This window comes from Artemia franciscana, chromosome 6 (genome assembly GCF_032884065.1).
Source record: "Artemia franciscana chromosome 6, ASM3288406v1, whole genome shotgun sequence".
Taxonomy (NCBI): domain Eukaryota; kingdom Metazoa; phylum Arthropoda; class Branchiopoda; order Anostraca; family Artemiidae; genus Artemia; species Artemia franciscana.
The window spans coordinates 32634251-32656013 of record NC_088868.1 but is presented as its reverse complement, the minus strand read 5'-3'; the positions used below and the strand labels follow the sequence as shown (position 1 = coordinate 32656013).

General features: G+C 35.3%; 2 protein-coding genes across 2 annotated transcripts in view; both read left to right on the top strand.

Moving 5' to 3' along the window:
* LOC136028546 (uncharacterized oxidoreductase YjmC-like) overlaps positions 1 to 21763 on the top strand; it is a 584142-nt gene that overhangs the window by 334975 nt on the left and 227404 nt on the right. The window lies entirely within an intron of this gene.
* Positions 447 to 21182, top strand: LOC136028328 (uncharacterized). Its single transcript, XM_065706104.1, has 4 exons — positions 447 to 1290; positions 3344 to 3701; positions 12675 to 12799; positions 17466 to 21182. Exons 1-4 carry the CDS (start codon positions 474 to 476, stop codon positions 18695 to 18697), a joined length of 2532 nt encoding a protein of 843 aa, XP_065562176.1. The 5' UTR covers positions 447 to 473; the 3' UTR covers positions 18698 to 21182.

Genomic DNA, 21763 nt, shown 5'->3' with positions numbered 1-21763 from the left:
TTACACAACCGCCTTTTCTATTCAAAACTTACATGTCCCCAGGGTATAACTTACAACACTTACCCGGAGAGTTTTTGGAGGTTTTCATCCTCAAAGACCCAATTTCTCGACCTTTTGATTATGCTAAACAAAATGCCTATCTTAAAATTTTGATTATTTGTGTTTGAGTAAATGATGGGCATAGGGGGGCTGGCTGCCCTTCAATCACTTCCGACTTTTAAGAAGTTCACTAACCCTCTCATTTTTCAATCGAATGAGCTCTTTTTGAATTTGCTATAACAACTCCTGCTATACGAAGTGCCCTGGTCTAAAACACCCCCCCCTCCCCCGAAAAAAATACATTGTGCCCACATTGCTCTTTACTTTGACAGCACTATTTTGCTGCCTATGATATTTGCCTTAGGTATTAGCTGGGCATCTGTAAATTGGCATTACGTTGTATTTTATTTTAGGTTGATTAGCCATTAAGCAAGATGGCCAAAGGATTGTTTGACTATTCCTCTGAAGAGGAAGTAGATTCTTTCTCTGAAAAGGAGAATAAACATGGTTCAAAAGCTCTGCTGTCATCTATTAAGAAAACTGACACAAAAACTGATTTTAACAAACCATCTGAAAATAGTTTTTCCCAGAGAAATCGATTGTCAACTGCATTAGACAGTGATGATGATGACAGTGTCATTAAAAATTATGGGGTGAAGAATTTTGGAAAGGTAGATTCCTTAAGATGTAAGCTTTCGAATATTAACAACATAAGAGAAAACTTCTCAAAGAAAACTGAAGTAACCCCACTGTTTAGTTTTGAGAAAAGAAAAGATATTGGACTTTTTTGTGAATTTTCAACCGATGAAGGTGACGAATCAAGTGATAATTCTGACTTAGAGAATTACAACAAAGATAAGAATAATCGTAGATGGTATTTCAAAGAGCAGGAAAGTAACTTCAACTATATGAAATCATCCCCAGACATAAAAAAAGATATTAAACTGCAACATTTGTTTACTACAGTCTCTTTACGTGAAACTTACGTTAAAGCATGCCGTGTTATGGAATCTGTATTTGCTGATTTAGATCACAGAACAGACAACATTTTGAAGGCCAAAGAAACAGACCTCAGATTGTCAAACTCCGCCAAACCTGAAACACCAAAAACAAGGTTAGAGACCACTGACATAATAGAACAAAGGGATCCTGCAATTCGAAAGCAAGAATCAAGAAATCTGACAAATGGATCATTCGCAAAAGCTAATGCAAAAGTAAAGGAAAGCAATAGACTTACTGTCATTCCTAAAGGTAAAACAAGCCACTATTAAACTTTAAATTTTCTGTCGCTGATAAAATGTGAAAAATTTTTATTTTTATTTAACTTTTGAGAAAGAGAGAGAGAGAGAGAGGTAAGTTTCAAGGAAGTGGCTTTAATTTACCAAAGACTTGAAAAACTTAACCTCTTCTTTATTTGACAAGTTAGTTTTTGAAGAGGTCCAGAAAAAACACTCCCTTTCGGAAAAATAGACCCCTGCTAAAGTTGGTAGTATTGATAGGATTCGAAATTGTTATTTTACCCACAAAATAAACAAACATAAATATTCAGATAAAGCCCACAGGGAGACAAAGAAAAAACAAAACTTGACAACCTAGGTCAGGAGAGGGACAAGGGAGGCTACTTCAGTGTGGCAAATTCACAATATTACACTTAAAAAAAATTGTAGAATAAGAAGTTTGTGTCTTTAAGGGTACAAAATACGTTTCGTTTTTTATGTGCCCGATTTCACATGGCTTACGCAACCTTTCTCACTGGCTAACTTCACAAAACGGCTGTCATGATTACGCCTTGGGAATATACGCCGAATGACGAGAACGATCTGCCAGTACGACTGTAATGCAAGTGTCTGTATAAATTTTGTTTGTGCTAATTTTGACTTCTGATTATAACAATTCATTATATTTGGTGACCAGCAGAGGAATCCATTCCCAAGGCGAGCTCTTTCTTTCTAGGTTTGTTTCCAAAGAAAGACTACTTTATATCTCTCCTTCTTGGTTTTGTTCTGAGCAGAAAATTCACTGATTTTGTTATTTTCGAATAGAAAACCATTCTTGTTTTCGTTTGTAACTTCGGTTTCCAAATAGAAGTTCCTTTCTTGTTTTCAGTTTCTTGTTTCTGTTTCCGTGTTCACTTCTGAACAGACCCCTTTCTTGTTTTTGTTTCTGATTCCGAATGACTTCTGAACAGAAATGCCTTTCCTGTTTTCATTTCTGATTTTTTTGGGGGTTCACTTCTGAACAGAAATCCCTTTCTAGTCATCCTTTTCTGGTTTCTGTTTCCAGGTTTGCTTCTGAACTGAAATTGCCTTCTTGTCTATAATTTCTGTTTTGGGGTTCATTTCCAAAAAGAAATCTTTTTTGTTTTTTTGTTTCTGATTCCCGGGTCAACTTCCAAACTGAAATCCCTTTTTGTTTTTCCGTTTCTAAAATCTGTTTCTGGTTTCACTTCTGGACAAAGACTCCTTTCTTGTTTTACGGTTTCGAGTTCTAGTTCCGGGTTAAGTTGCGATTAGACATCCTTAATCAAGCCCTCCTAGTTTAACGTTTTTGTGCTGGTGAACAACAAGGAGACGATCATTTGATTAGATTACTTTATTATAATAATTCTTTACAATGGATGGTCTTTTGAAGAATAGGTTCAACGATTTATCAATGAACCAAAGAAGTTAAATGTTTTTTCTAACATTCAGGACATTTGGAGGAGCGTGGTAATTGTCCCTGTCTCCCTACTTGGAGCCATACTTGCACTAGACTCCATTAGTTTGACTGACAAGCAAACAACCATATGGGAGAACAGTACAGAAACATATGATTGGATTACGGTGGAGAAAAAAAGCAATAGGATAGATCTGGAGAATGCCGGCTGCCACTTACAATGGACTGCCCATAACGACTTTCAGATCTAAAAATAAATACTACATGAGGTATGTATCACATGAATGCTTAGATTAACGGTAAAAATTGTTGTTACAACCAAAAACTAAGATTTGGAGCAAGAAGTTTGGTCTTAAGTTTTACTTAAGTTTATTTAGAGTTTTTTTTATTGTATTGATTTATAGTTATGAACGTAACTTGTTTGAGTTTTTCCAATATCACAAATAAACAGTGTAAAATAAGTAGCAGTGTTCCATGTAAAGTTAGATGCACTGCAAAAGTGGGCACAATCTACTAAAAAAAATCTGTGTAAAAAAGTAAACTCATTATGTGACAAGAAAAACCCAAAAAACTAACCTCATTGAAACCTTTTTGTTCCTCTTTCCTTTCCATTGGAAATATTGAAAAGTGATTTTTTTTTGTCTTTTAGAAAGTGGAAGGTATTGTCACAAAAACCATTTTGTGCCTTATGGACAGTCTAGATGTCAAGAACTTTGTGACAAACTTAAGGATTGTCGCAAACATCAATGTGAGTTTCCTTGTGAAACCCCTCATTACTCCCATAAATGTAATCAAGAGATAGTTACCAAACTGTTGTGTGGCCACGAGATAAATGCATCATGTGGACAAACTGTAACTACACAGCGTTGCCGCGTCAAAATAAAGACTACTTTTAAGTGTGGTCATATTGGAGTGGGGAGTTGTGGAGAAGCTTCATTGATAAATTGTGGCGGCAGAATAGAAACAAAACTCAAATGTGGTCATTTTACTATGTATATTTGTAATGGGTAAGCTATTTGCCTCTTTTTTTTTAAATTACTGAAGGTCCCGAAAGTTGTGTTTTGTAGAAAAACTAAGAATTTATTGTGCAGTAGAGCTTACATGGATTTACAACATCTTTGTTTTGAAAGTTCAAAATAGAGAGGTTAGTCTTCACCAGAGTTTTTGTCTTAGGAGGCTTAACACTGCTAAGAACATGTAGTACAGTGGTTTTTAAGGATTGGCATTTATTTGGGTCCAAATTGTGGCTCTGTTTCACTAAATGGTAGTGAAGGACTTTTAAAACTTGGAAAAGGGACCTTGAATTCACTATTTTCTTGTGAATGAGTCAAATACTAATCTGTTTTTATTATTTCTAAGTAATCACCTAACCATCCTTATCAAGGTAAGTACTAAATTCTTTTATCTTTCTTGAAAGTCCCATAGAATATTTTCAGCTAACTGAAATTTTTACTAGTTGTTTGCCAGAAAGAATCGTTTCAGATCCCCCTAGAGACCAAATTGACAAGCTGGTATAATTAACCTGCTATTTCTGCCAATGAGTAAGTGCTATTCGAAGGGTTTTCGACAATCGACGGTCTCTAGAAAATTGAGAGACAGAAGGCTACCCTAACCTCAATTTTGAAGCTCGATGTTTTCAAGTTCACTTAATCACGGCCTTAAAAAATAGTTTTATTTAATTGCTACGAAAGTATCTGGATGAAAGAAATCTTTTAATCCTGATCCAATGTTAAACTAAAAAAATCAAAAAAACTAGAAAGGATTTCCATATTTCTTGTTCTAGTGACACATTTTTATGATTATAGCGACCAACATGTTGGCCGAAGTACAAGTTTTGCAAAACTTAAATGATGAATATTAAACTTAAAAAATGATCTAAAAAATACGTTTTGTCTAAATTTATTTTCAAAATAAGCACCAAATTCAAAAGATACACCCTTCTTGAAAAGAAAGTTTTAATACTGTTTAATTAAATGTAAATTTGGGCTTGAAGGTTTATTTTGAATTTGTTATTGTTGTTGGTTAAAAATGTTTGTTTTAAGCTGAAGTTTGTACTTATTTGTTCACGAAGGGCTGTTTAGTGGGAAATTCATCGCAGTTAAATTGTTTGGCTGGTATTTTTTTGAGATCCACTTGTGCATATTGACCAAATCTTTGCTGTGCGCCCATGGAACGCTACATCGAGTTTAATAGAGAGTTCTATCAACTTCACATTGATTTTTGGCAGGCCTTAAACCTCATATGGAGGAAAGACCTTTGGTATATTCTTAAACTCTACGATCTCCAAGATAAATTCGTAAAAATTGTTGAGGACATGTACAACCAATTCAACAGCCAAATTCTGACTACCGATGGGCTCTGTAATGAATTCGTGACAACTTCCCGAGTCCCCCAGGGCTGCATCCTACCCCCTTATCTGTTCAACATATTGTTGCATGCCTACCTCTCCCTGACACTTGCTGGATATGGGGCGAAAACAGGTGGGATCCTAGTTAACAAACTAGCGTACGCTGATGATATCGACCAGCTAGGTAGACTACCCCCCTCCAAGAACTCTAAAGACGGACTAACTGCATCTCTCAAACAACGAAGTCTTTTGGGATACAGATTAATCCCAAAAAACCAAAACCCTTAAAACCAAAGTTTTGATTCTATCATGTCAGGAATTTCTATATCTGAATACTGAGATGATCTTTGAAAGCTGTATTGTAGAATAGTTTTTACCAAATAATGATACATTTTTAATTGCTGTAATTTATCGTCCTCCCTCATCGGTCATGGCAGACTTTATTGACAAATTCGAAAATATGTTAAGTGTGACATCAAATCTTCGAATGCCATTTTTTATCTTCGGGACTTTAATATTGACTTAAAGGGATATCTCCCATCAAGACAGCAATGAATTGACCAACATGTCCTTCAGTTTTTAAAATGTAACCTTTCTCATGGTATGAACCCAGTATGTTTTATTCCGACACGAATAAAAAATTCTTCTTTTTCTCTGATTGATAACATTTTTGCTCCTTATTCATGTGAGGCTACATTCGTGGTTATGGAAGATACGTCTGATCATTTTGTTTTAATGTCTGATTTCGAAACCCAAAAAAGTCAATAAAGAAAATCCTATGAAGAGGAGAAATTTCTCACAAGTAAATATGAATGAACTGAAATCTCATCTTAGCGATGTAGATTGTAGTGAAGTTACTAATGAGAATGACCCAAGTACATCCTTAGATGTACCTTACCGAATTCTGAATGAAAAACTGGACCTTCATTGCCCATTTAAAACTTCATACCTCACCCAAAGGGCCTCACCCAAACAACCTTGGATAAGTTTATCACTTTTAAAATCAATCAAGGAAAAAATTAACAGTATAAACATAAAAATGAAATACCCCCTAAGCTAAGAATGTTCAGTGGTTCAAAAATTACAAAAATTGGCTGGTTAAAGTCTTCGAACAAGTGAACAAATTTATTATGAAAATTCATTTTAAAAATCTGATTTACCTCGGACTACGTGGAAATTAATCAATGGAAAAATTGGGAACAATACTCGGGCACAATACCCTGAAGTGATTGCGAATAGAAACTGTATTGAATTTAGTACAACCGTTGAACTGGGATCCTCTTAATCCCTACCTTATTCATATAAAGATTATTATAAGATCTCCCGTATTCATAAAGATCTCCCGCCATCCGAAAATTCTAGTATGTTCCCGGCCACTGTTACCTTTGGTGAATTCCAGAAAGTAATTACAAATCTAAAAAGTGGTAATTCCCTAGTCTAGATGGGCTCTCCACAAATATAAATAACCATGAAGACCCCACTGCCTTTCCATCACAAACACCAAGAACAAGAAGAACAATAGGGAATTTTTTAAGACAGTGGGAAATAAATTAGAATGAATATTTCGGCCCTATGTCCAAGGGCCGTCCTCAGCAATACAAATAAGAAAAAAACAACTTACAAGAGGATAAAATCAATAAAACTAAAATGAACAGTTTTTCAAAACAGTCCCAGCATCCTTACCTCAGCGAAGTTCAACCAGGACTGATAAATAAATTGTTATGAAACGAGGCAATTCATTGAAATGAAAGAAAATGATTTAAAAACGCGTTTTTAATGCCAGCCTAGCTTTTTTCGCTGCTGATCTTATAGGTCTATTTGTGACAGGTTCTGTGTTAATATCTGTTGTTTTTTTTATAATATTTCGTAAGGTCATTTTTAATTAAATTTCTGTATAGAGCATTCAGTGAATATTTTCCTAAATCCCTATTTAAGGAAATATTATTATTAATCTTAAGTCTGATTTCAATCGCTTCTCGAACTACTTGCTTTATGCCTAGATCATTGCTAATAATTGCGGATTCTTCAAAAGTATTATGTGGCTAGAATTTTCGAAAACATGGCTGCTTAAAGCAGAATCAAAAGAAACAGAAGTGATATTAGAATTCAGAGCTTTGGTGATATCGTCTTTATGTTGTTGTAGGCGTTTCTCGAAATTCTGGTGGGTTCTCCCTACATAGAATTTGCCACAGTCGCATGGTATTTGATAGACACCTCTTTGGCGAGTAACTGGAGTCTTATCTTTACCAGAATTTAGGAGATTTATGATTTTCAAATTATTGGTAAATACAACTTACAGATTATTTTGTGTGCAAACTTTTTTAAGATTTCTAGTGATTATTGGGATATATGGGAGGTAAATCATGTTTTGGGGCTTATCGGGATTCTCACATGGTAAATTATCGTTGATTTTATGGGAGTGTCTTTTCACTCAACGGTTAATTGCATTATTAATAAATAAAAGAGGATACCCATTTCCAAAAAGTATGTCCCTGATAAAGTCTAGTTCAGCTGCGATGTAGGAATCAGAACAAATGTTTAGGGCACGATCGACGAGAAATATTACGACACCTCTTTTAACTTGTGGGGGTGGTTTGATTCAAAATGTAAATATCTATTGTTTTGTGTTGGTTTTCTGTAAATAGTAAAATTGAGTTCATCTAAGCTACGAATAATTAGAACATCTAGGAATGAGATTTTATTTGCAATTTCAATTTCTAAGGTAAACTGTAAATTCCTATTATATGTACTAAGGTGATCTAAAAAACCCCTATTTTCATTTTCCCTTTTCAGTTTTATTGATTTTATCTCTTGTAACTTGTTTTTCTGGCACTTGGTGTTAACCAAGTGACATATAGCAATCGCAAATTCTGTCGGTCTGTCTGTCTATCGGTCTGTCGGTCCTGGTTTTGTTACTTTAGGCACTTCCAGGTAAGCTAGGACGATGAAATTTGGCAGGCGTATCAGGGACCGGACCAGATTGAATTAGAAATAGTTGTTTTCCCGATTTGACCATCTGGGGGGGGGAGTGGGGGCCCGTTAATTCGAAAAAAATAGAAAAATTAAAGTATTTTTAAGTTACGAGCGGTTGATCAGATCTTAATGAAATTTGATGTTTGGAAGGATATTGTGTCTCAGAGCTATTATTTTAAATCCCGACCGGATCTGGTGACATTGGAGGGAGGGAGGTGGGAGGGGGAAACCTAAAATCTTGGAAAACACTTAGAGCGGAGGTATCAGGATGAAACTTGGTGGGAAAAATAAGCACAAGTCCTAGATACATGATTGACATAACCGGATTGGATCTGCTCTCTTTGGGGTAGTTGGGGGGGGGGGGGGGGTTGATTCTGAAAAATTAGAATAAATGAGGTATTTTTGTTTTTTCAACCAGTTGGCTTGTTGGGTATTACCATGACGGAAAAGTCATCTTTTCCATTACTATTTTCTTAACTTCTTGTGTAATATATGGTCGATCTGACGAGAAACGTTTTGTTGACTTCTCAGGAAAACAGGCCTTGTAATTTCGAAGCAAAGTTCCTTGGAAAATAATAGGTTTTTCATTTACTACTTTTAGCATCTTGAAAATTTTCCCATTTCTCGCAGCTTAACAATTGGCCGAAAGTCAGAAGTCCCTCGTCTGTGATTGGTCGACTGATAGTTACAGTTGTAGTGTAATCGATCTTAATGGAATTGGTGGGGTTAATTTCAAGAGAAAAGTGGTAACTTCCTCCAATCGGATCCCCGGTCGTAGGTATGTTGTTAAATTTGTGCATATTTATGGAAATTTGGTCAAGAGAGGTACCACTTTTGGTTGTGGGAAAATTGGCGAGCTGCTTCAGGCCGAATCGGGCGTCCAAGTGATTGAGCTTTAATTCAATGGCATCGCCCATGATGAATAATAATTGAGACTAATTGAGAGGATATAATTGAGACCCCATTTCTCCTGCCCACAACGTCCGCTCCAAGAAGTATCGCCTTCCCCCAATCAAATCAGAAAGAGCTAGATTCTCAATTAGATACCAAATTCCTCATACTGTAAATAAACTTAATTTAGTAGAAATGTCCCCAAGTTTTAAAGCTGATTTTCTTGGAAAAAACATACTTAAATAATAGTTCTTTTTCTGGATGTTTGGATTGATGAATAATAAATTTTAGTATGAATTTTGGTTATGATGCTCTTGCGCTGGTGTTGCCTCCTCTGTTATCTCCTACCTTGTATGTTCTTTTTTCTTTCTTTCTTTTTGTTATTCCTGCATTTTCGTATCTCTGTTTTATGGCCAATACATCAAGCCCTGCTCCCCGTCCGAAAAGTATTTATTATATAATTTGGTCAATAAAAGATCTTGTCTTGTGCATGCCCTATTATTTACAAACCCGACCTTACGAGCTCTGCTCTCTGTTGGGGGTTAATGATTTTTTTTCTTTTTTTAAGCACATTAAATAAAGTATCTAAAGTAAGTATCAGGACACCACAAATTTGATGGTGAGCAAATGGAAACAGTAGATCGATTTTTTTATTTTTGCAGCCTATTAACGGCTGATAATATCCACACTGCCGACGTCAAACGCCGCCTAGCTCTTGCTAGTTCCAATTTCAGAAGACTCTCAAACTTATGGAAGTCCATCCACCTTTTGAACCATCTGAAAACTTACATTTTTAACAATCTGATCATACTCATTGCTTCGTAGGGGTTGGAAATATGGACTATAAATGGTGAAAACGAGTGCACCCTTCTTGCATTCGAAATGAGGTGCCCACGCCGGATAGTGAAGATTAGATACAGTGACTGTTTCACAAGTTAAGAAATCCATCATTTGATTACTTGACATAGATTCCATCCGTCCTTGGAGGTCGTGTTGGGGCTTCTTTCTTCGTAATGGTGTGGAAATGTCTCATGTGCGCTTCACGGTCTTCTGCTAGGAGAAGAAGGCTGGAAAGGCGATAAGGCGGAAAATTTTTCTTCCTTTTTTTGAGGTGAACACGAGGCAGAGAACCGTGAATTTGGCCTTCAAAGATGGTTTTTGGGAAACGGAACTTACTTGTTGGTTTTGCGTGACCGTGCCAGCGAAGTTGTTTGAGTTGGATCTTGACTAGGATTGTTGATTTGATTTTAAGGCGCTCAAGGACGTTGACGTTTGAGATTCGATCAATGTAGGAAATACCAGAAATGCGGTGAAGACATTTAGTTTCAAATTTTGCAGGTCGACACTGGTTATCTAGCTTCAAAATCCATGTTTCACTTGAATGCATTGTGATGGTGATAATGAAATGTAACAAAAAGTCGTGTCTTAAGTCGTAAGGATAAATTCTTGCTTCCGCATATGGGCATTAAGGCTTTGAAACTGGAACTCACGAGGCCTGTCAATCATGTCTCTTGATTTGTTGTTGTCATTGGTGATCATACTTCCAAGGTGGAATTCTTCGACTCACTGGATTCTCTTTCCGTTAAGTTTCAGGTCTGGCTTAATTGTATCCTGCGAATTTGGTGAGCAGCTCATAGCTTTGGTTTTGGATGCATTCATGATCATTCCAAAAGAGTTAGTCGCTTTAAAGGCTTCTTAAGCAACGACTTGCATAAGCAACGTCGGCATAAGCTAGCTTGTCTGTCAGGACACCCCCTATATGTGTGCCACTAGCTCTTTCCACCAGGGATAAAACTGCTGGGAGGAAGAGATATAAACTAGTCTGGGGACAAGATGCATCCTTGAAGGACTCCCGCGGACGTTTGGAAGTTGTCAATGAGACCTAAACTAGTCATGACACGACTCCTAAACTTAGAACACATATCTTTGATAAGGTCGACTTGGTTTCGTGGGATTCTGTTATGGAGGAGGATATGTCAGAGGCATTTTCTCGAAACAAGGTCAGATGTTTTTTTGAAATCAATGAAGAGCTTGTATAGGTTGCGGCTGTATTCCAGATATTTGTTTAAAATCTGGCACAGAGTGAAAATTTGGTCATTGGTTGATCTCCCGGGGCTTGTTATTCTTGAATCACTGAGAAAAACATTCTTTGATATGTTGAAGTGTAATATTGGTGAGAATTTTGGTGGTTTATTTTGTTAGGCTAATGGAAAAGTAATTATCAAATATTGCCTTTGACTCCTTTTTGTGTAGTGGAATAATTGTGGCCTTGTACCAAGAAGTCGGGAAAAGTTCCTCTTGCCAGACAGTGGATACGATCCTGCGGAAAATATCCGTAAGCGGTTCGTATTGGACTTTTAGCAGTTTTGCTTGCATTCCCTCTAGTCCAGGTCTCTTATATGTCTTCAGCGCTAGGAGGGCGCTGAAGACAATTTAAGATTTATCTTCAATGCAGACATGATCAGGGGATGGTCGCTGACGAAACGCCACCAGCAAGGGTAAGAGTATGTAGCAGGGACGATTTTCACCGCCTACTGCTGAGCACGTAATGAATGAATAAGATTATGGTTTTTCATCCGGCGAGATCCCCAGTCGCCTTTCGGCGTTCTCTGTGTCGAAAGAGAGTGTTAGTGATAACGTTAGTGATATGTTGGAGTGACTGGTAATATCGTTATCTCTGCAGAACTCAATGAGGCGTTTTCCCTCTTGTTAATTCATTCAAGGCCAAATTTACCCATGATATCCCCATTCTCTGCAACAGCGGTTCCAGCAACGGTATTGAAGTCGCCAATGATAAGAACACCTGTGTCCACTGGGCTTTGCAGTTGAAGGTAGAAAATTTCAGACTCTACGTCTGGCTTACTTGAGTCTGAGGCATAGACTTGGATGATCGTAATGCTGATCAGTGATCTTTTTATTCTTATCATAATCAGCCGTTTGATTTGACGGTTGATAGTGAATTGATTTGAAAATTATAAGAAATACATTTTTAAAAAGCAAGGTGTCTTCAAAATGAAAGCTAGGAGCTACACAAAGTTTGGGGGCAAACAAAGATGTAAAACGATTATCGGTCTTTGTGATATATATATATATATATATATATATATATATATATATATATATATATATATATATATATATATATATATATATATATATATATATATATATGTATATATATATTTTTTAATTAGCGCCAGTTTCTACTATTGTAATTTCATCATTCTTATTTGAACTGCCTCCCAATATAGATTATATGTTTAAACCACCCATATCTAATGCCACTTAACCGAATCCAATACCAACTAAGCTAGTTTTTTGTAGGATAAGGTGCTGCTCCTATACAGCCACTTTCTATGGAACTTTCAAAACAGAAGCAAATTAAAAGACAACCCTTACCTGTAGGTAGGGGGGATATAAGAAAGTATTCTTAATAAAATGTATTTAGTACAGTTTTTTAGTACAGTTTTTTTTTTTTAAACAGAAGTTTTTTAGGAAAAATTGAAATTTTATACTTAATTAAAGCTATATTGCTAAGAAGTCCGTGGGGGATCCTCCTTTGTGCCCTCTGTGTGTGAGTATGACAGTAAAGCATTAGAACGTCGAAGGTAGGTAATTTTTGCGATAAAAATCAGGTCATGTGTCACGAAATGATAATTCCAAATACCGTTTGTTTATATATTGACTTACTTTAAGTTTTGTATCTTTCAATTACAGTGCAAAGATTTTTCTTTTCTCAGTTATAAGTTTTTCTTTTCCCTTTTTGCAGTGGAAAAATAGATTGTCAAGAACAATGCCCCAAGAAACTTGATTGTGGTCACGACTGCCCTAACTGTTGCAGTGAGCCATGTATAGCATCAGCTCAGTGCCCAGTTTGTATAAACTTAGATGAAGGTACTTTTAATTTTTTTCATTCTGTCAATAATAACTTTGAAAATGATAACTTTTGATAACTTTTTAATGTGAATATTTATTCCAATTTTTATTCCAAAAAAGAAAAGAACAACAATTCAAGAAATTAATGGCAATTATGCTATTAAGATTATGCGGCTAAAACAGTGAATATTTCGAAAATAAAATAGAGAGCGCAACAAAATCAATTGTAGAAATAACCCAATTATTACATATTTTGGAATTTAGTAATGCCTCAAAGTAATAAGTATACTGCTACTGCGGAACAGCGGCACAAAATTTTCCTCAACCTCACTCTGTTCAGAGGTTTAGTTATGTTGTTGCCATAAAAACCATCCTAGCCAAGTGGTTAGCACGCTAGCCTTGAAATCCTTTGCCTGCGAGGATCTGGAGTTTCAGTCCTGGTGCCGCTGGTTATTTGGTTTTGAACGGGGGTCAGTGGCATGACTCTCTAAGCTCAGTCAGAGTCGACCCAGGTCTAAACGGAAACCTGGCAGGTAATCGGGAAGATATTCGAAAGCACAGGATGACTGGCCCCAATCCCCCCCCCCCATTGCACTTCCTGACTGAATAGCCATGAAACGGAGATCAGCACCGACGGTTGGGACTGCTAAATCTAATGTCGTATTGTTTACATTTTACCTATCATAAAAGTTCAATATCCTTTTAGTCTGTTCGTCTCTCATCCTATTTGAGGACCTTCTGATTTTCTTTTGGTCCCTACTGGATTGTTGCGTCATACAGTGGCGTCAATTCACGACAATGTAGTGTGGGCGACATCTTGGTTTTCAGCGCTTGCTTACCCACTTCTATCAATAAAAGTTGATATCCGGCGTTAGCATTTCCTCGACAAAGTCATGCATAAAGATATGACACATACACACAATATAACTGAAGCTTCAACCATCAAAACAAAACAAAGACAACCATCAATTCAACTAACAAAGACACCCTAGTATGTTTTTCTTTATAATCAAAAGTATTTTTTTCTTATTATTTTGGAATTAAAACCAGCATTTGAGAAATTATAAACACAACAAGGTCCCTTGAAACAAAAGAGAAAAAAGCTTGTTTTTTTCTGGTGAGTTTTTTTTAACATACACACCAGTAGTTACATTAGCAAACATTTGTGTCGCACTGTTTTTCAGAGCTCAAAAATGCTGAGCATCAAAATCGAGCGAATTAATCTAAATGGAACAACGGGAAATAAAAAAAGGTGCTCTAGCAAAAAAATAAATGATGTGTACAATGGGAAGAGGAAACTTACGAATTTTGCCAATATAATTAGGTCATTTCACTGTAATTACCTACATATTTCTCTTATATGTTAAGAGCATCATAATGAAAGCATACCACACCCCACCCCAGCTTAAATCCATCTTAACAAAAATAACTAAAAAAAGGTACCTTAGCATTTTTTTTCATTATAATCAACAGTATATTTTGTTATCATTTCGGATTTTTAACCAGCATTTGAGCCCCTAGACCTAAATAAGTATTCTCTCCGTCTTGACAAAGTCTTTATTATTGTTACATTTTGAAAGTGTTTCATTATTATAAGTACAGTGAGTTTCTTAAAAAAAGAAAGAGTGTTATTCGGGTCTTTTCATAAGGTTTTTTTTTAACCGAGACCTAAATTCTTATATCAGTTACAATATTATTTTTGTCATTATTTTTGTCATTACATCATTTACGTTACAACAGTTTTTCATTACATCATTATTACATGCATTATATAGGAATGATCCATTACATTAATATTCGCCACATCATTATTATCGTTGCATCATTTACAACGTGTACAACATCGTTGCAACAATTCTGTTGCATTGTTTTACAGAGCTCAAAGATGATGAAGATAAAAATCGATCTAACTAGACTAAATGGAGCAACAGGAAATAAAAAAAAAGGTTGTCTAGGAAAAAAATAATGATGCATACAGTGGAAAGAGGAAAACTTATTGTAACTTCCAAATAACACAGATATAATTAAGTCATTTCGCTGCAATCGAAAATATTTTTCTCTTAAACGTAAGAGCATAATTAAAGCATATTCCCCCATCCTTTCTTAGGTCAGTTCATACTTGGAAAGTGTGACTATCTAAAATTTTTGGTGGTTATTTCAGAGACATGCATCATATTTTTTTTTAGTGTTATCAAGTTAAACAGATTAAGTAAGCAGAACTAACTAGTCAAACAACGCTTGTCGCCCGTAAAATTTTAAAAATTAACGTTATGCTTCTGGTTATCCTTCTTTTGCTACTTATGCTGCCATGTGTTTTCAGCCTACTTTTTACAGATTTTTCTTCCATGTTTTTTTTTTTTTTTTTTAGATTCGGCAGTTACTACTGCAAAAAACTGCATAACTGCCCTGGTGTTTTTTTTCATAGAAAATTATTTCCCGAATTTTCCTAATATGGTCGTGCAATTTTCCACTTAGCCAGTTAAAACAATCTATTTTAAACAGTTTACCAGGAAAATATAATTTTTGCTGCCTTTGGTAATTCAAATCTTCTAATTTTATTGAAATGAACACATGACAATAGTATTGCTTTTAGTAAGAAATTTACCAGAATCGACTCTGGTGAATTATGGATATTAAGTTATTTCTAAGACTATATGACAGTTCCATTTATTAATGAAATGAAATGGAAAGATACAAACAGTAGGCAAAAGTGACCAAATATTTTGAAATAAATGCTCAAGTTTTTTGGCTTGACGTCCAAAGCCTTTATCAAAGGAAAAAATATATATTGAAACTAGACTAAATAGTTAAAAACTTACAAAAGATAACGTGAAGAAATAAAAAAAAATGTTAAAACGGAAAAAACAGCTTCCGAACCACTTTAGCTTTTTTCTGAACCCGTGTTGTTGTATCAAATGCGAGTTTCCCATTTCCTAGTCTTTTTCTGGATATATAAATCAGATCTCATAATAAAGCGATAATAGATCATCATATACCTATGTTGTTGAGTTGATAATAGATTCTTCATTTAAAAGGGTGGACACGTTCCTTTTTTTTTCTCTCTCTCTTTCTCTTTCTTTTTTCTTTCTCTCTTTATCTTTCCCTCTCTCCTTGTCTCTTTCTCTCTCCCTTTATTAGAGATTTTGTGTCAAATTAATTATAACTGTCTTTTACAATAACTAATTTTTCAAATTAATTATAAGTGTCATCTATAAGTGTCTACACGTCTCTCTCTCTCTCTCTCTCTTTCTCTCTCTCTCTCTCTCTCTCTCTCTCTCTCTCTCTCTCTCTCTCTCTCTCTCTCTCTCTCTCTCTCTCTCTCTCTCTCTCTCTCTCCTTGTCTGAGATTTTGTGCCAAATTAAAGTTTTTGATTTTAACCTTTGTTTAATCTGGCTTTATTTTATTTAACGAAAATATGTACACTTTGAAATAGAAGTGAGAATATTCCTCGAAGTATCATGGATACTAAAAATGAAATCGGATTATTTAAATTTGTTAAGCATACATAGATAGCTATATACGTTTTGCAAATTTGGGAGAACCCCGAAACACACTTTAATGAAAAAGGCATTCATACGCAGTGAGGCAGTTTTACGCCAATTGTGGAAATAAGGAACATTTTAAGAAAAGTCAGCAGAAAAGGTTGATTCCTTTAGCAAAAGACAATAACTGCCATTAATATAAGCTATGGATTAATATGGATATTACTAACAGTATTCAAGGTTAAAAGTTTCAAATTATTAGTTAATTGCCTTATCTTCAAAAACATCTTTTTAGAAAGACCATTTAGGCTATTATATTCTGTTATATTTATCATTTAGTTGATTATTGACATATAAATAGAATCCTTATTTTATTCTGTTCTAAAAATGTCACTTTTAGTACTTCATTTTTACGTATTCCCACTAGCCTATATTTTTCAGTAGTTATTATTTGTTTAGTAATAACCCAGCCGCTGTTACCATAGGCGGGAGACAGGTTAAAAGGTTGAACGCTTCCTGCACCTTGGTAGGCTACTCTCCTCTGATAATTGCCATAGCTCTGATGACAAACGTTGATCTGCACTTGCTGGTTAAAGCTTCTGAAGACTGACCAATCTCTTGAAAAGTAACCATCTAATCAAACAAACTCAATATGTGAATTTTCAAAAGACTATTAATTACCATAATCATGCATAGATGCCAGACTTCGACACTGAAAACCGAAGACGAAAGAAAACGTCTGGCTCGAGATGTCTCCGTTGCATCGATAGAATCAAATACCGCAACGCAAATTTGGAAGTGCGTCAAAGGCTCCAGTCCACTGAAACTATTGTTAGCAACATCAAGAAATAACAACTACGCAGGTTTGGCCACGTCAAGCGAATGGAACCAAGCTGGCAAACGTTGGTTGGGCTTGTTGGCCCATTTGGGCAATTTTCAGCTTGCATCTTTCACGATCCAAATTTGGCAACAATGGAGAGAATTTACACAGTAAAAGGATCTGAATAGGTGGATAAAAACCAAACAAAAATTGTAGGACATTCCGGTTTTCAAGAGTAAATAGACCGAAAATGGAGCCATGGGACAAACATTCCTTTTGATGTCATTGGCAACTTGAATATTCATTAATACATTTTTTTTGTGAAGATGAAAAAAGCCACTTAACTAATCTCGTTTAATCATACTTATTCTTCCTTTTTAGAACGCCGAAAAAGTCGGAATAAAACATACAGAGATTTGGCAATACTGAAGATGAATGAAGTTAAGAAGGAAGCAAGAAAATTCAAAATTATTGATTTGGACCCTTCATCCTCAACCTTTTTAGATGTCAGAGACAAAGTTTTGAAGTATGTCCAACCTATTCATGGCTGGTATCCTGAAGTACAATCAATTAAAGAAGTCTTCAATTCTAGCTTGCTTGAAGTTTTTCATTCTTGTCAAGCTAGTTTAATTGAGCCTTCAACTATACGTGAAAAGTTCCATGGTACTGATGCTGAAGCTGTTAATGAAATTATACGTAATGGCTTTCGATTGCCAATTAATGACAACCAAATTCGAATGTTCGGCCGTGGTATTTATTTTGCCACCGATTCTAGTAAGAGTGCACAAGCGATTTATACTAAAGGATCTAACGTGTTGCTTTTATGTGACGTTTTATTTGGCAAAGAAATGAAGGTTTTTAGCCCCCAATATAATATGAATTTAGAAACTATTAAGAACCTTGGATATGATTCCATATTTGCTCCAAGGAACACAAAAAGTGAGGGAGGGGTTTTGTTTGATGAATTTGTGATATATGACCCTTGTCAAGCATATCCAAGATACGTTATTAATTACAAAGCATGCCAATTATCAACTTCCGGTAGCACTGTAGCTACGAAGTTTCAAAAATACGAAATTCCTCCTAACAGATTATTTGATCCCTCCGATGAGTTAGATTACCATTTCCGTGTGGCTGATTCGCAGTTTCGTCGCTTTTGCAAAACTAGGGAAGTAGTAAAAGTTACTTATGTTGTCAACCCCCTACTGGAATCAGAATTTGTAGAAACTTTGAAAAAATTCAGAGAAAAATATGGAAACGAGGCAGAAGAAGCAAAGCCTATTTTGGCATTCCATGGCACACCAATAGAATCAAATATTGATTCGATACTTCAAAACAATTTTCAAAAATCTTACATTAAGCAAACTTCCTATGGATACGGGCATTATTTTTCTGAATTCCCTGACATTTCATTAGGATACGCTGGTGCAGTTAAAGCCCTTATTTTATGTCAACTTCTACCTGGGAAATCACAGGATGTCAATAGCTGTACCAATATTGCACCCGGGTTTGATTCAAATCGGATGGGCAAAGATTCGATGGGGAGGGGGAAAATGATTATTATTGTAAATGAAAAACAGATCTTACCTCGCTATGTTATCCATCTAAACTGAACCAAAAGAAGCCAGACTAAACCAATAAGGATAAAGAAACCAAATTCAAATCGAAGAAAATAATAAGGAAACCAAATTTGATTAATTACTGAAGTGAATTTTTAAAAATATCTGAAAAAAAGAAAAAAAGCCACAAGAAACCTGAAACATAAATGCCACGACTGAAACAACGAGATTTGTACTTTCAGTGGAGGGAAAGGGGAGGGATTTAAAAAAATACCAGATGCATTTTATGTGAAATGCATAGAAAATTAAAGAAGCAATCCTTTAAACCATCTGTCCATGCTGATTTGAGGCCTTTTTGTTTCAAAGGCTTATTTGTATTAATTCGGCGTAAAACTTACTTTTTTTTTGTACTGTTTTTTGTTCCACAATTGGCGTAAAACTGCCTAACTGCAATAAGCTGCCTAGCTGCCCAGTCGCTTTATTATGTGATCTGATTTATATATCCAGAAAAAGACTAGGAAATGGGAAACTCGCAAATGCAAATGTCGTATTTTGAATAGCACTGAGTGGCCCAACCATGATATTGAGTATAAACCTTAAAATTATATAAAAGATTAACAGATTTTAAATATATCAGAAACAAGTTTGTTCATAGGAACCCTCAGTTGCCTTTTTTTATGCAAGAATCAGACAGACATTTTTGACACAATGCTTTGAAAATGATTTAGTTGCATTTACTTTGAACGATAACAAAGTTAGTTAAATTTAGGCAACATTTTGTTAGTCTGCTGTGAAGCCTGAATTAAGAGGCCCTAATCTTGAATCCCTACCAACTGAATTTTGGTAGCAATGTCTTTATTCCGGTGACTTCCTAAGGTCTCCATCAGCCTGTGATTACAAAATGGCCTTTCTCGTGCTTATATTTTAGCTTTTGTATGACAATTTGCTCAATGGTATAGATGCACCTTCAATGGAATGGAGTTAGAGCTTGGATTATAGGCTGGTAACTTTTCGGCTTCTGATGACGTCTAGGAATGCCAAGCTTGGCACAATCCCGCCATGCAATGCCTCTTCATGCCAGACTACGGACCGTAAATGCAATCTGGTGTACACAATTTTTGAAAGTGGGCCTTCCTTGGCTCGAATTTAAGTTTGCTTGTCTTTTCTTAAGTGGGCCAATACTATGAAAAGTAAAGGTGATAATTCTTCATTTCATTGTTCCTACCGATTTAGGATCTTTTTTGCCTCTAAAGATTATAGACTTAGTGGTACAATGTTTAGCTTAACCTATTTTAAGGAATTATTTGTGTTTTCACCACCCGTAAATTTCGATCTGTAAAGCTAATAAATACATCCTTTCGCCAAATAAGGTGGAATGCCCTTAATATGCTAATTTATTTGAATTAGACGCCTTATTTTAAAAGACATTAAACCATCTGGTAGTAGATACTAGTATATTATGATGTAGACAGAATAATATTTTGGAGGTAACCAATGTTTACATAATCCGTGAATCAATTAGTTATAAATATGAAATAATTATTTTGTGGAGAAGTGGTGCAGTTTTCGAATTTAGAAAGGGTCCCATATCCCTTTAGGCCATTGCACTAGCTAGGGCACTATATATTCGTCATTTGCAAAGTGAAATTTGTGTATTTGGTATTATTGGCTAGTCTGAACATAGCGTTCCTTTTTAAAATTTTCTGTGATTTATCTGTGCCTATTCGTGCAATGTAGTTTGTAGTAATGTACCAAAAATACATAATGCCAGTAATTGTCTGACATTTTTTTTTTTTTCTTTAACTTGGGGATGGGACGATTTCTAAACATTGGCATCATAAGCTATATAGCAGGACTCATTAGAATAACAAAAACAAAGGAAGCAAAATCAAGCGAAATGAAGAATTAAGTGAATACAAGAGCCACATATTAGTATCGGTAATGTTCGTCGATAATTCCCTGCTGAAATATAATATATCCAAAAGAGAAAGAAGAAAACTTGGAACTTTTGCCATTAGACTATTGTTTCAGTATAATCTAAGTCCTTAGTGCGTCTGCGTTTAAGCTATTCTTTGTCCTATGTTTTTATGGAAAAATTCGCCTGACGTCGGAACATTTCAAGAAGCTGCTGGACAGTGCTGGCGCCTTCTATTTGCGGTCATCTCAAGTATATCTAATCACAGAGACGTTTCGCAGGGGGGGGGGGGGGGTTACACTTCATAAATTAGTTTTCTTGTTCAATAAGTTCTTGAATTTTTTTTACGAATTATGCAATAAGTGCTGAATATTTTTAAATTTAAAAAAATATTACAGAAATGGACAACTTTAGATTTTATTTTCGGTTGTTCGTGCTTACTTCCATTTAAAAAAAAAGAAAAAAAAAGACCGTTTCTCATTCCTCCAACACTGTCCTAAATAATCAGTAGTTGACAATTTGATATAAGAGCTGTAAAAAAAACCTGTTTTTAAGTTGCTGTATATTTCACACCTTCTTATACTTTTATATATTATCTGATATATTAAATGTATCCGAATATTATATTGACTGTTGTTTTGATCTCGTGAGCAGGACTGAAATTATTTTGATTTTGTACAATTTTTAACTGTCTAATATTAAGTGTTTTATTTTTAACAACATATTTTAAGAATTTCATTAACCACAAATTGGTTCGATTACTGTGGATGGTACAACATGCAATATTTAATTTAAATAAAATGCATTTATAGAACTTTCAGACCTTAGCTGGAAGCTATATTTTGTGACTTTAATACCCACAGAAATTACCAAATTTGAGAGGGGCGGGGGGATAAAGCCAAAAACAAATAAGTTGGTTAATTAGATGGAAAACATTGAGAAAAGGATAAATATTGTGTTAGGGGAATGGCCTATTTTCAGGAAGCTTCGTTTTCACTCACAAAATTCAGGGTACTAGTTACAGCTAATGGTTCAGTTGTAGTGGCTATAGCTCTGTTTCTGATCTGACATTCTCCAGATCAGGAAAGAGTAAGAGTATTTAGCACGGACGATTTTCACCGTCTACTAACGAACATGTAGCATATTTTTCATTGTTTTAAAAGTAGAGTTGTGAGAAAGAGTCAAACTTTAGCGTAAAGAGCGGG

Coding starts and splice junctions, on each gene's coding strand:
- LOC136028328 (XM_065706104.1), top strand. CDS start 474: ATGGCCAAAGGATTGTTTGACTATTCCTCTGAAGAGGAAGTAGATTCT. Junction 3,702..12,674: donor ACTATGTATATTTGTAATGG/GTAAGCTATTTG, acceptor CCCTTTTTGCAG/TGGAAAAATAGATTGTCAAG. Junction 12,800..17,465: donor TTGTATAAACTTAGATGAAG/GTACTTTTAATT, acceptor CTTCCTTTTTAG/AACGCCGAAAAAGTCGGAAT.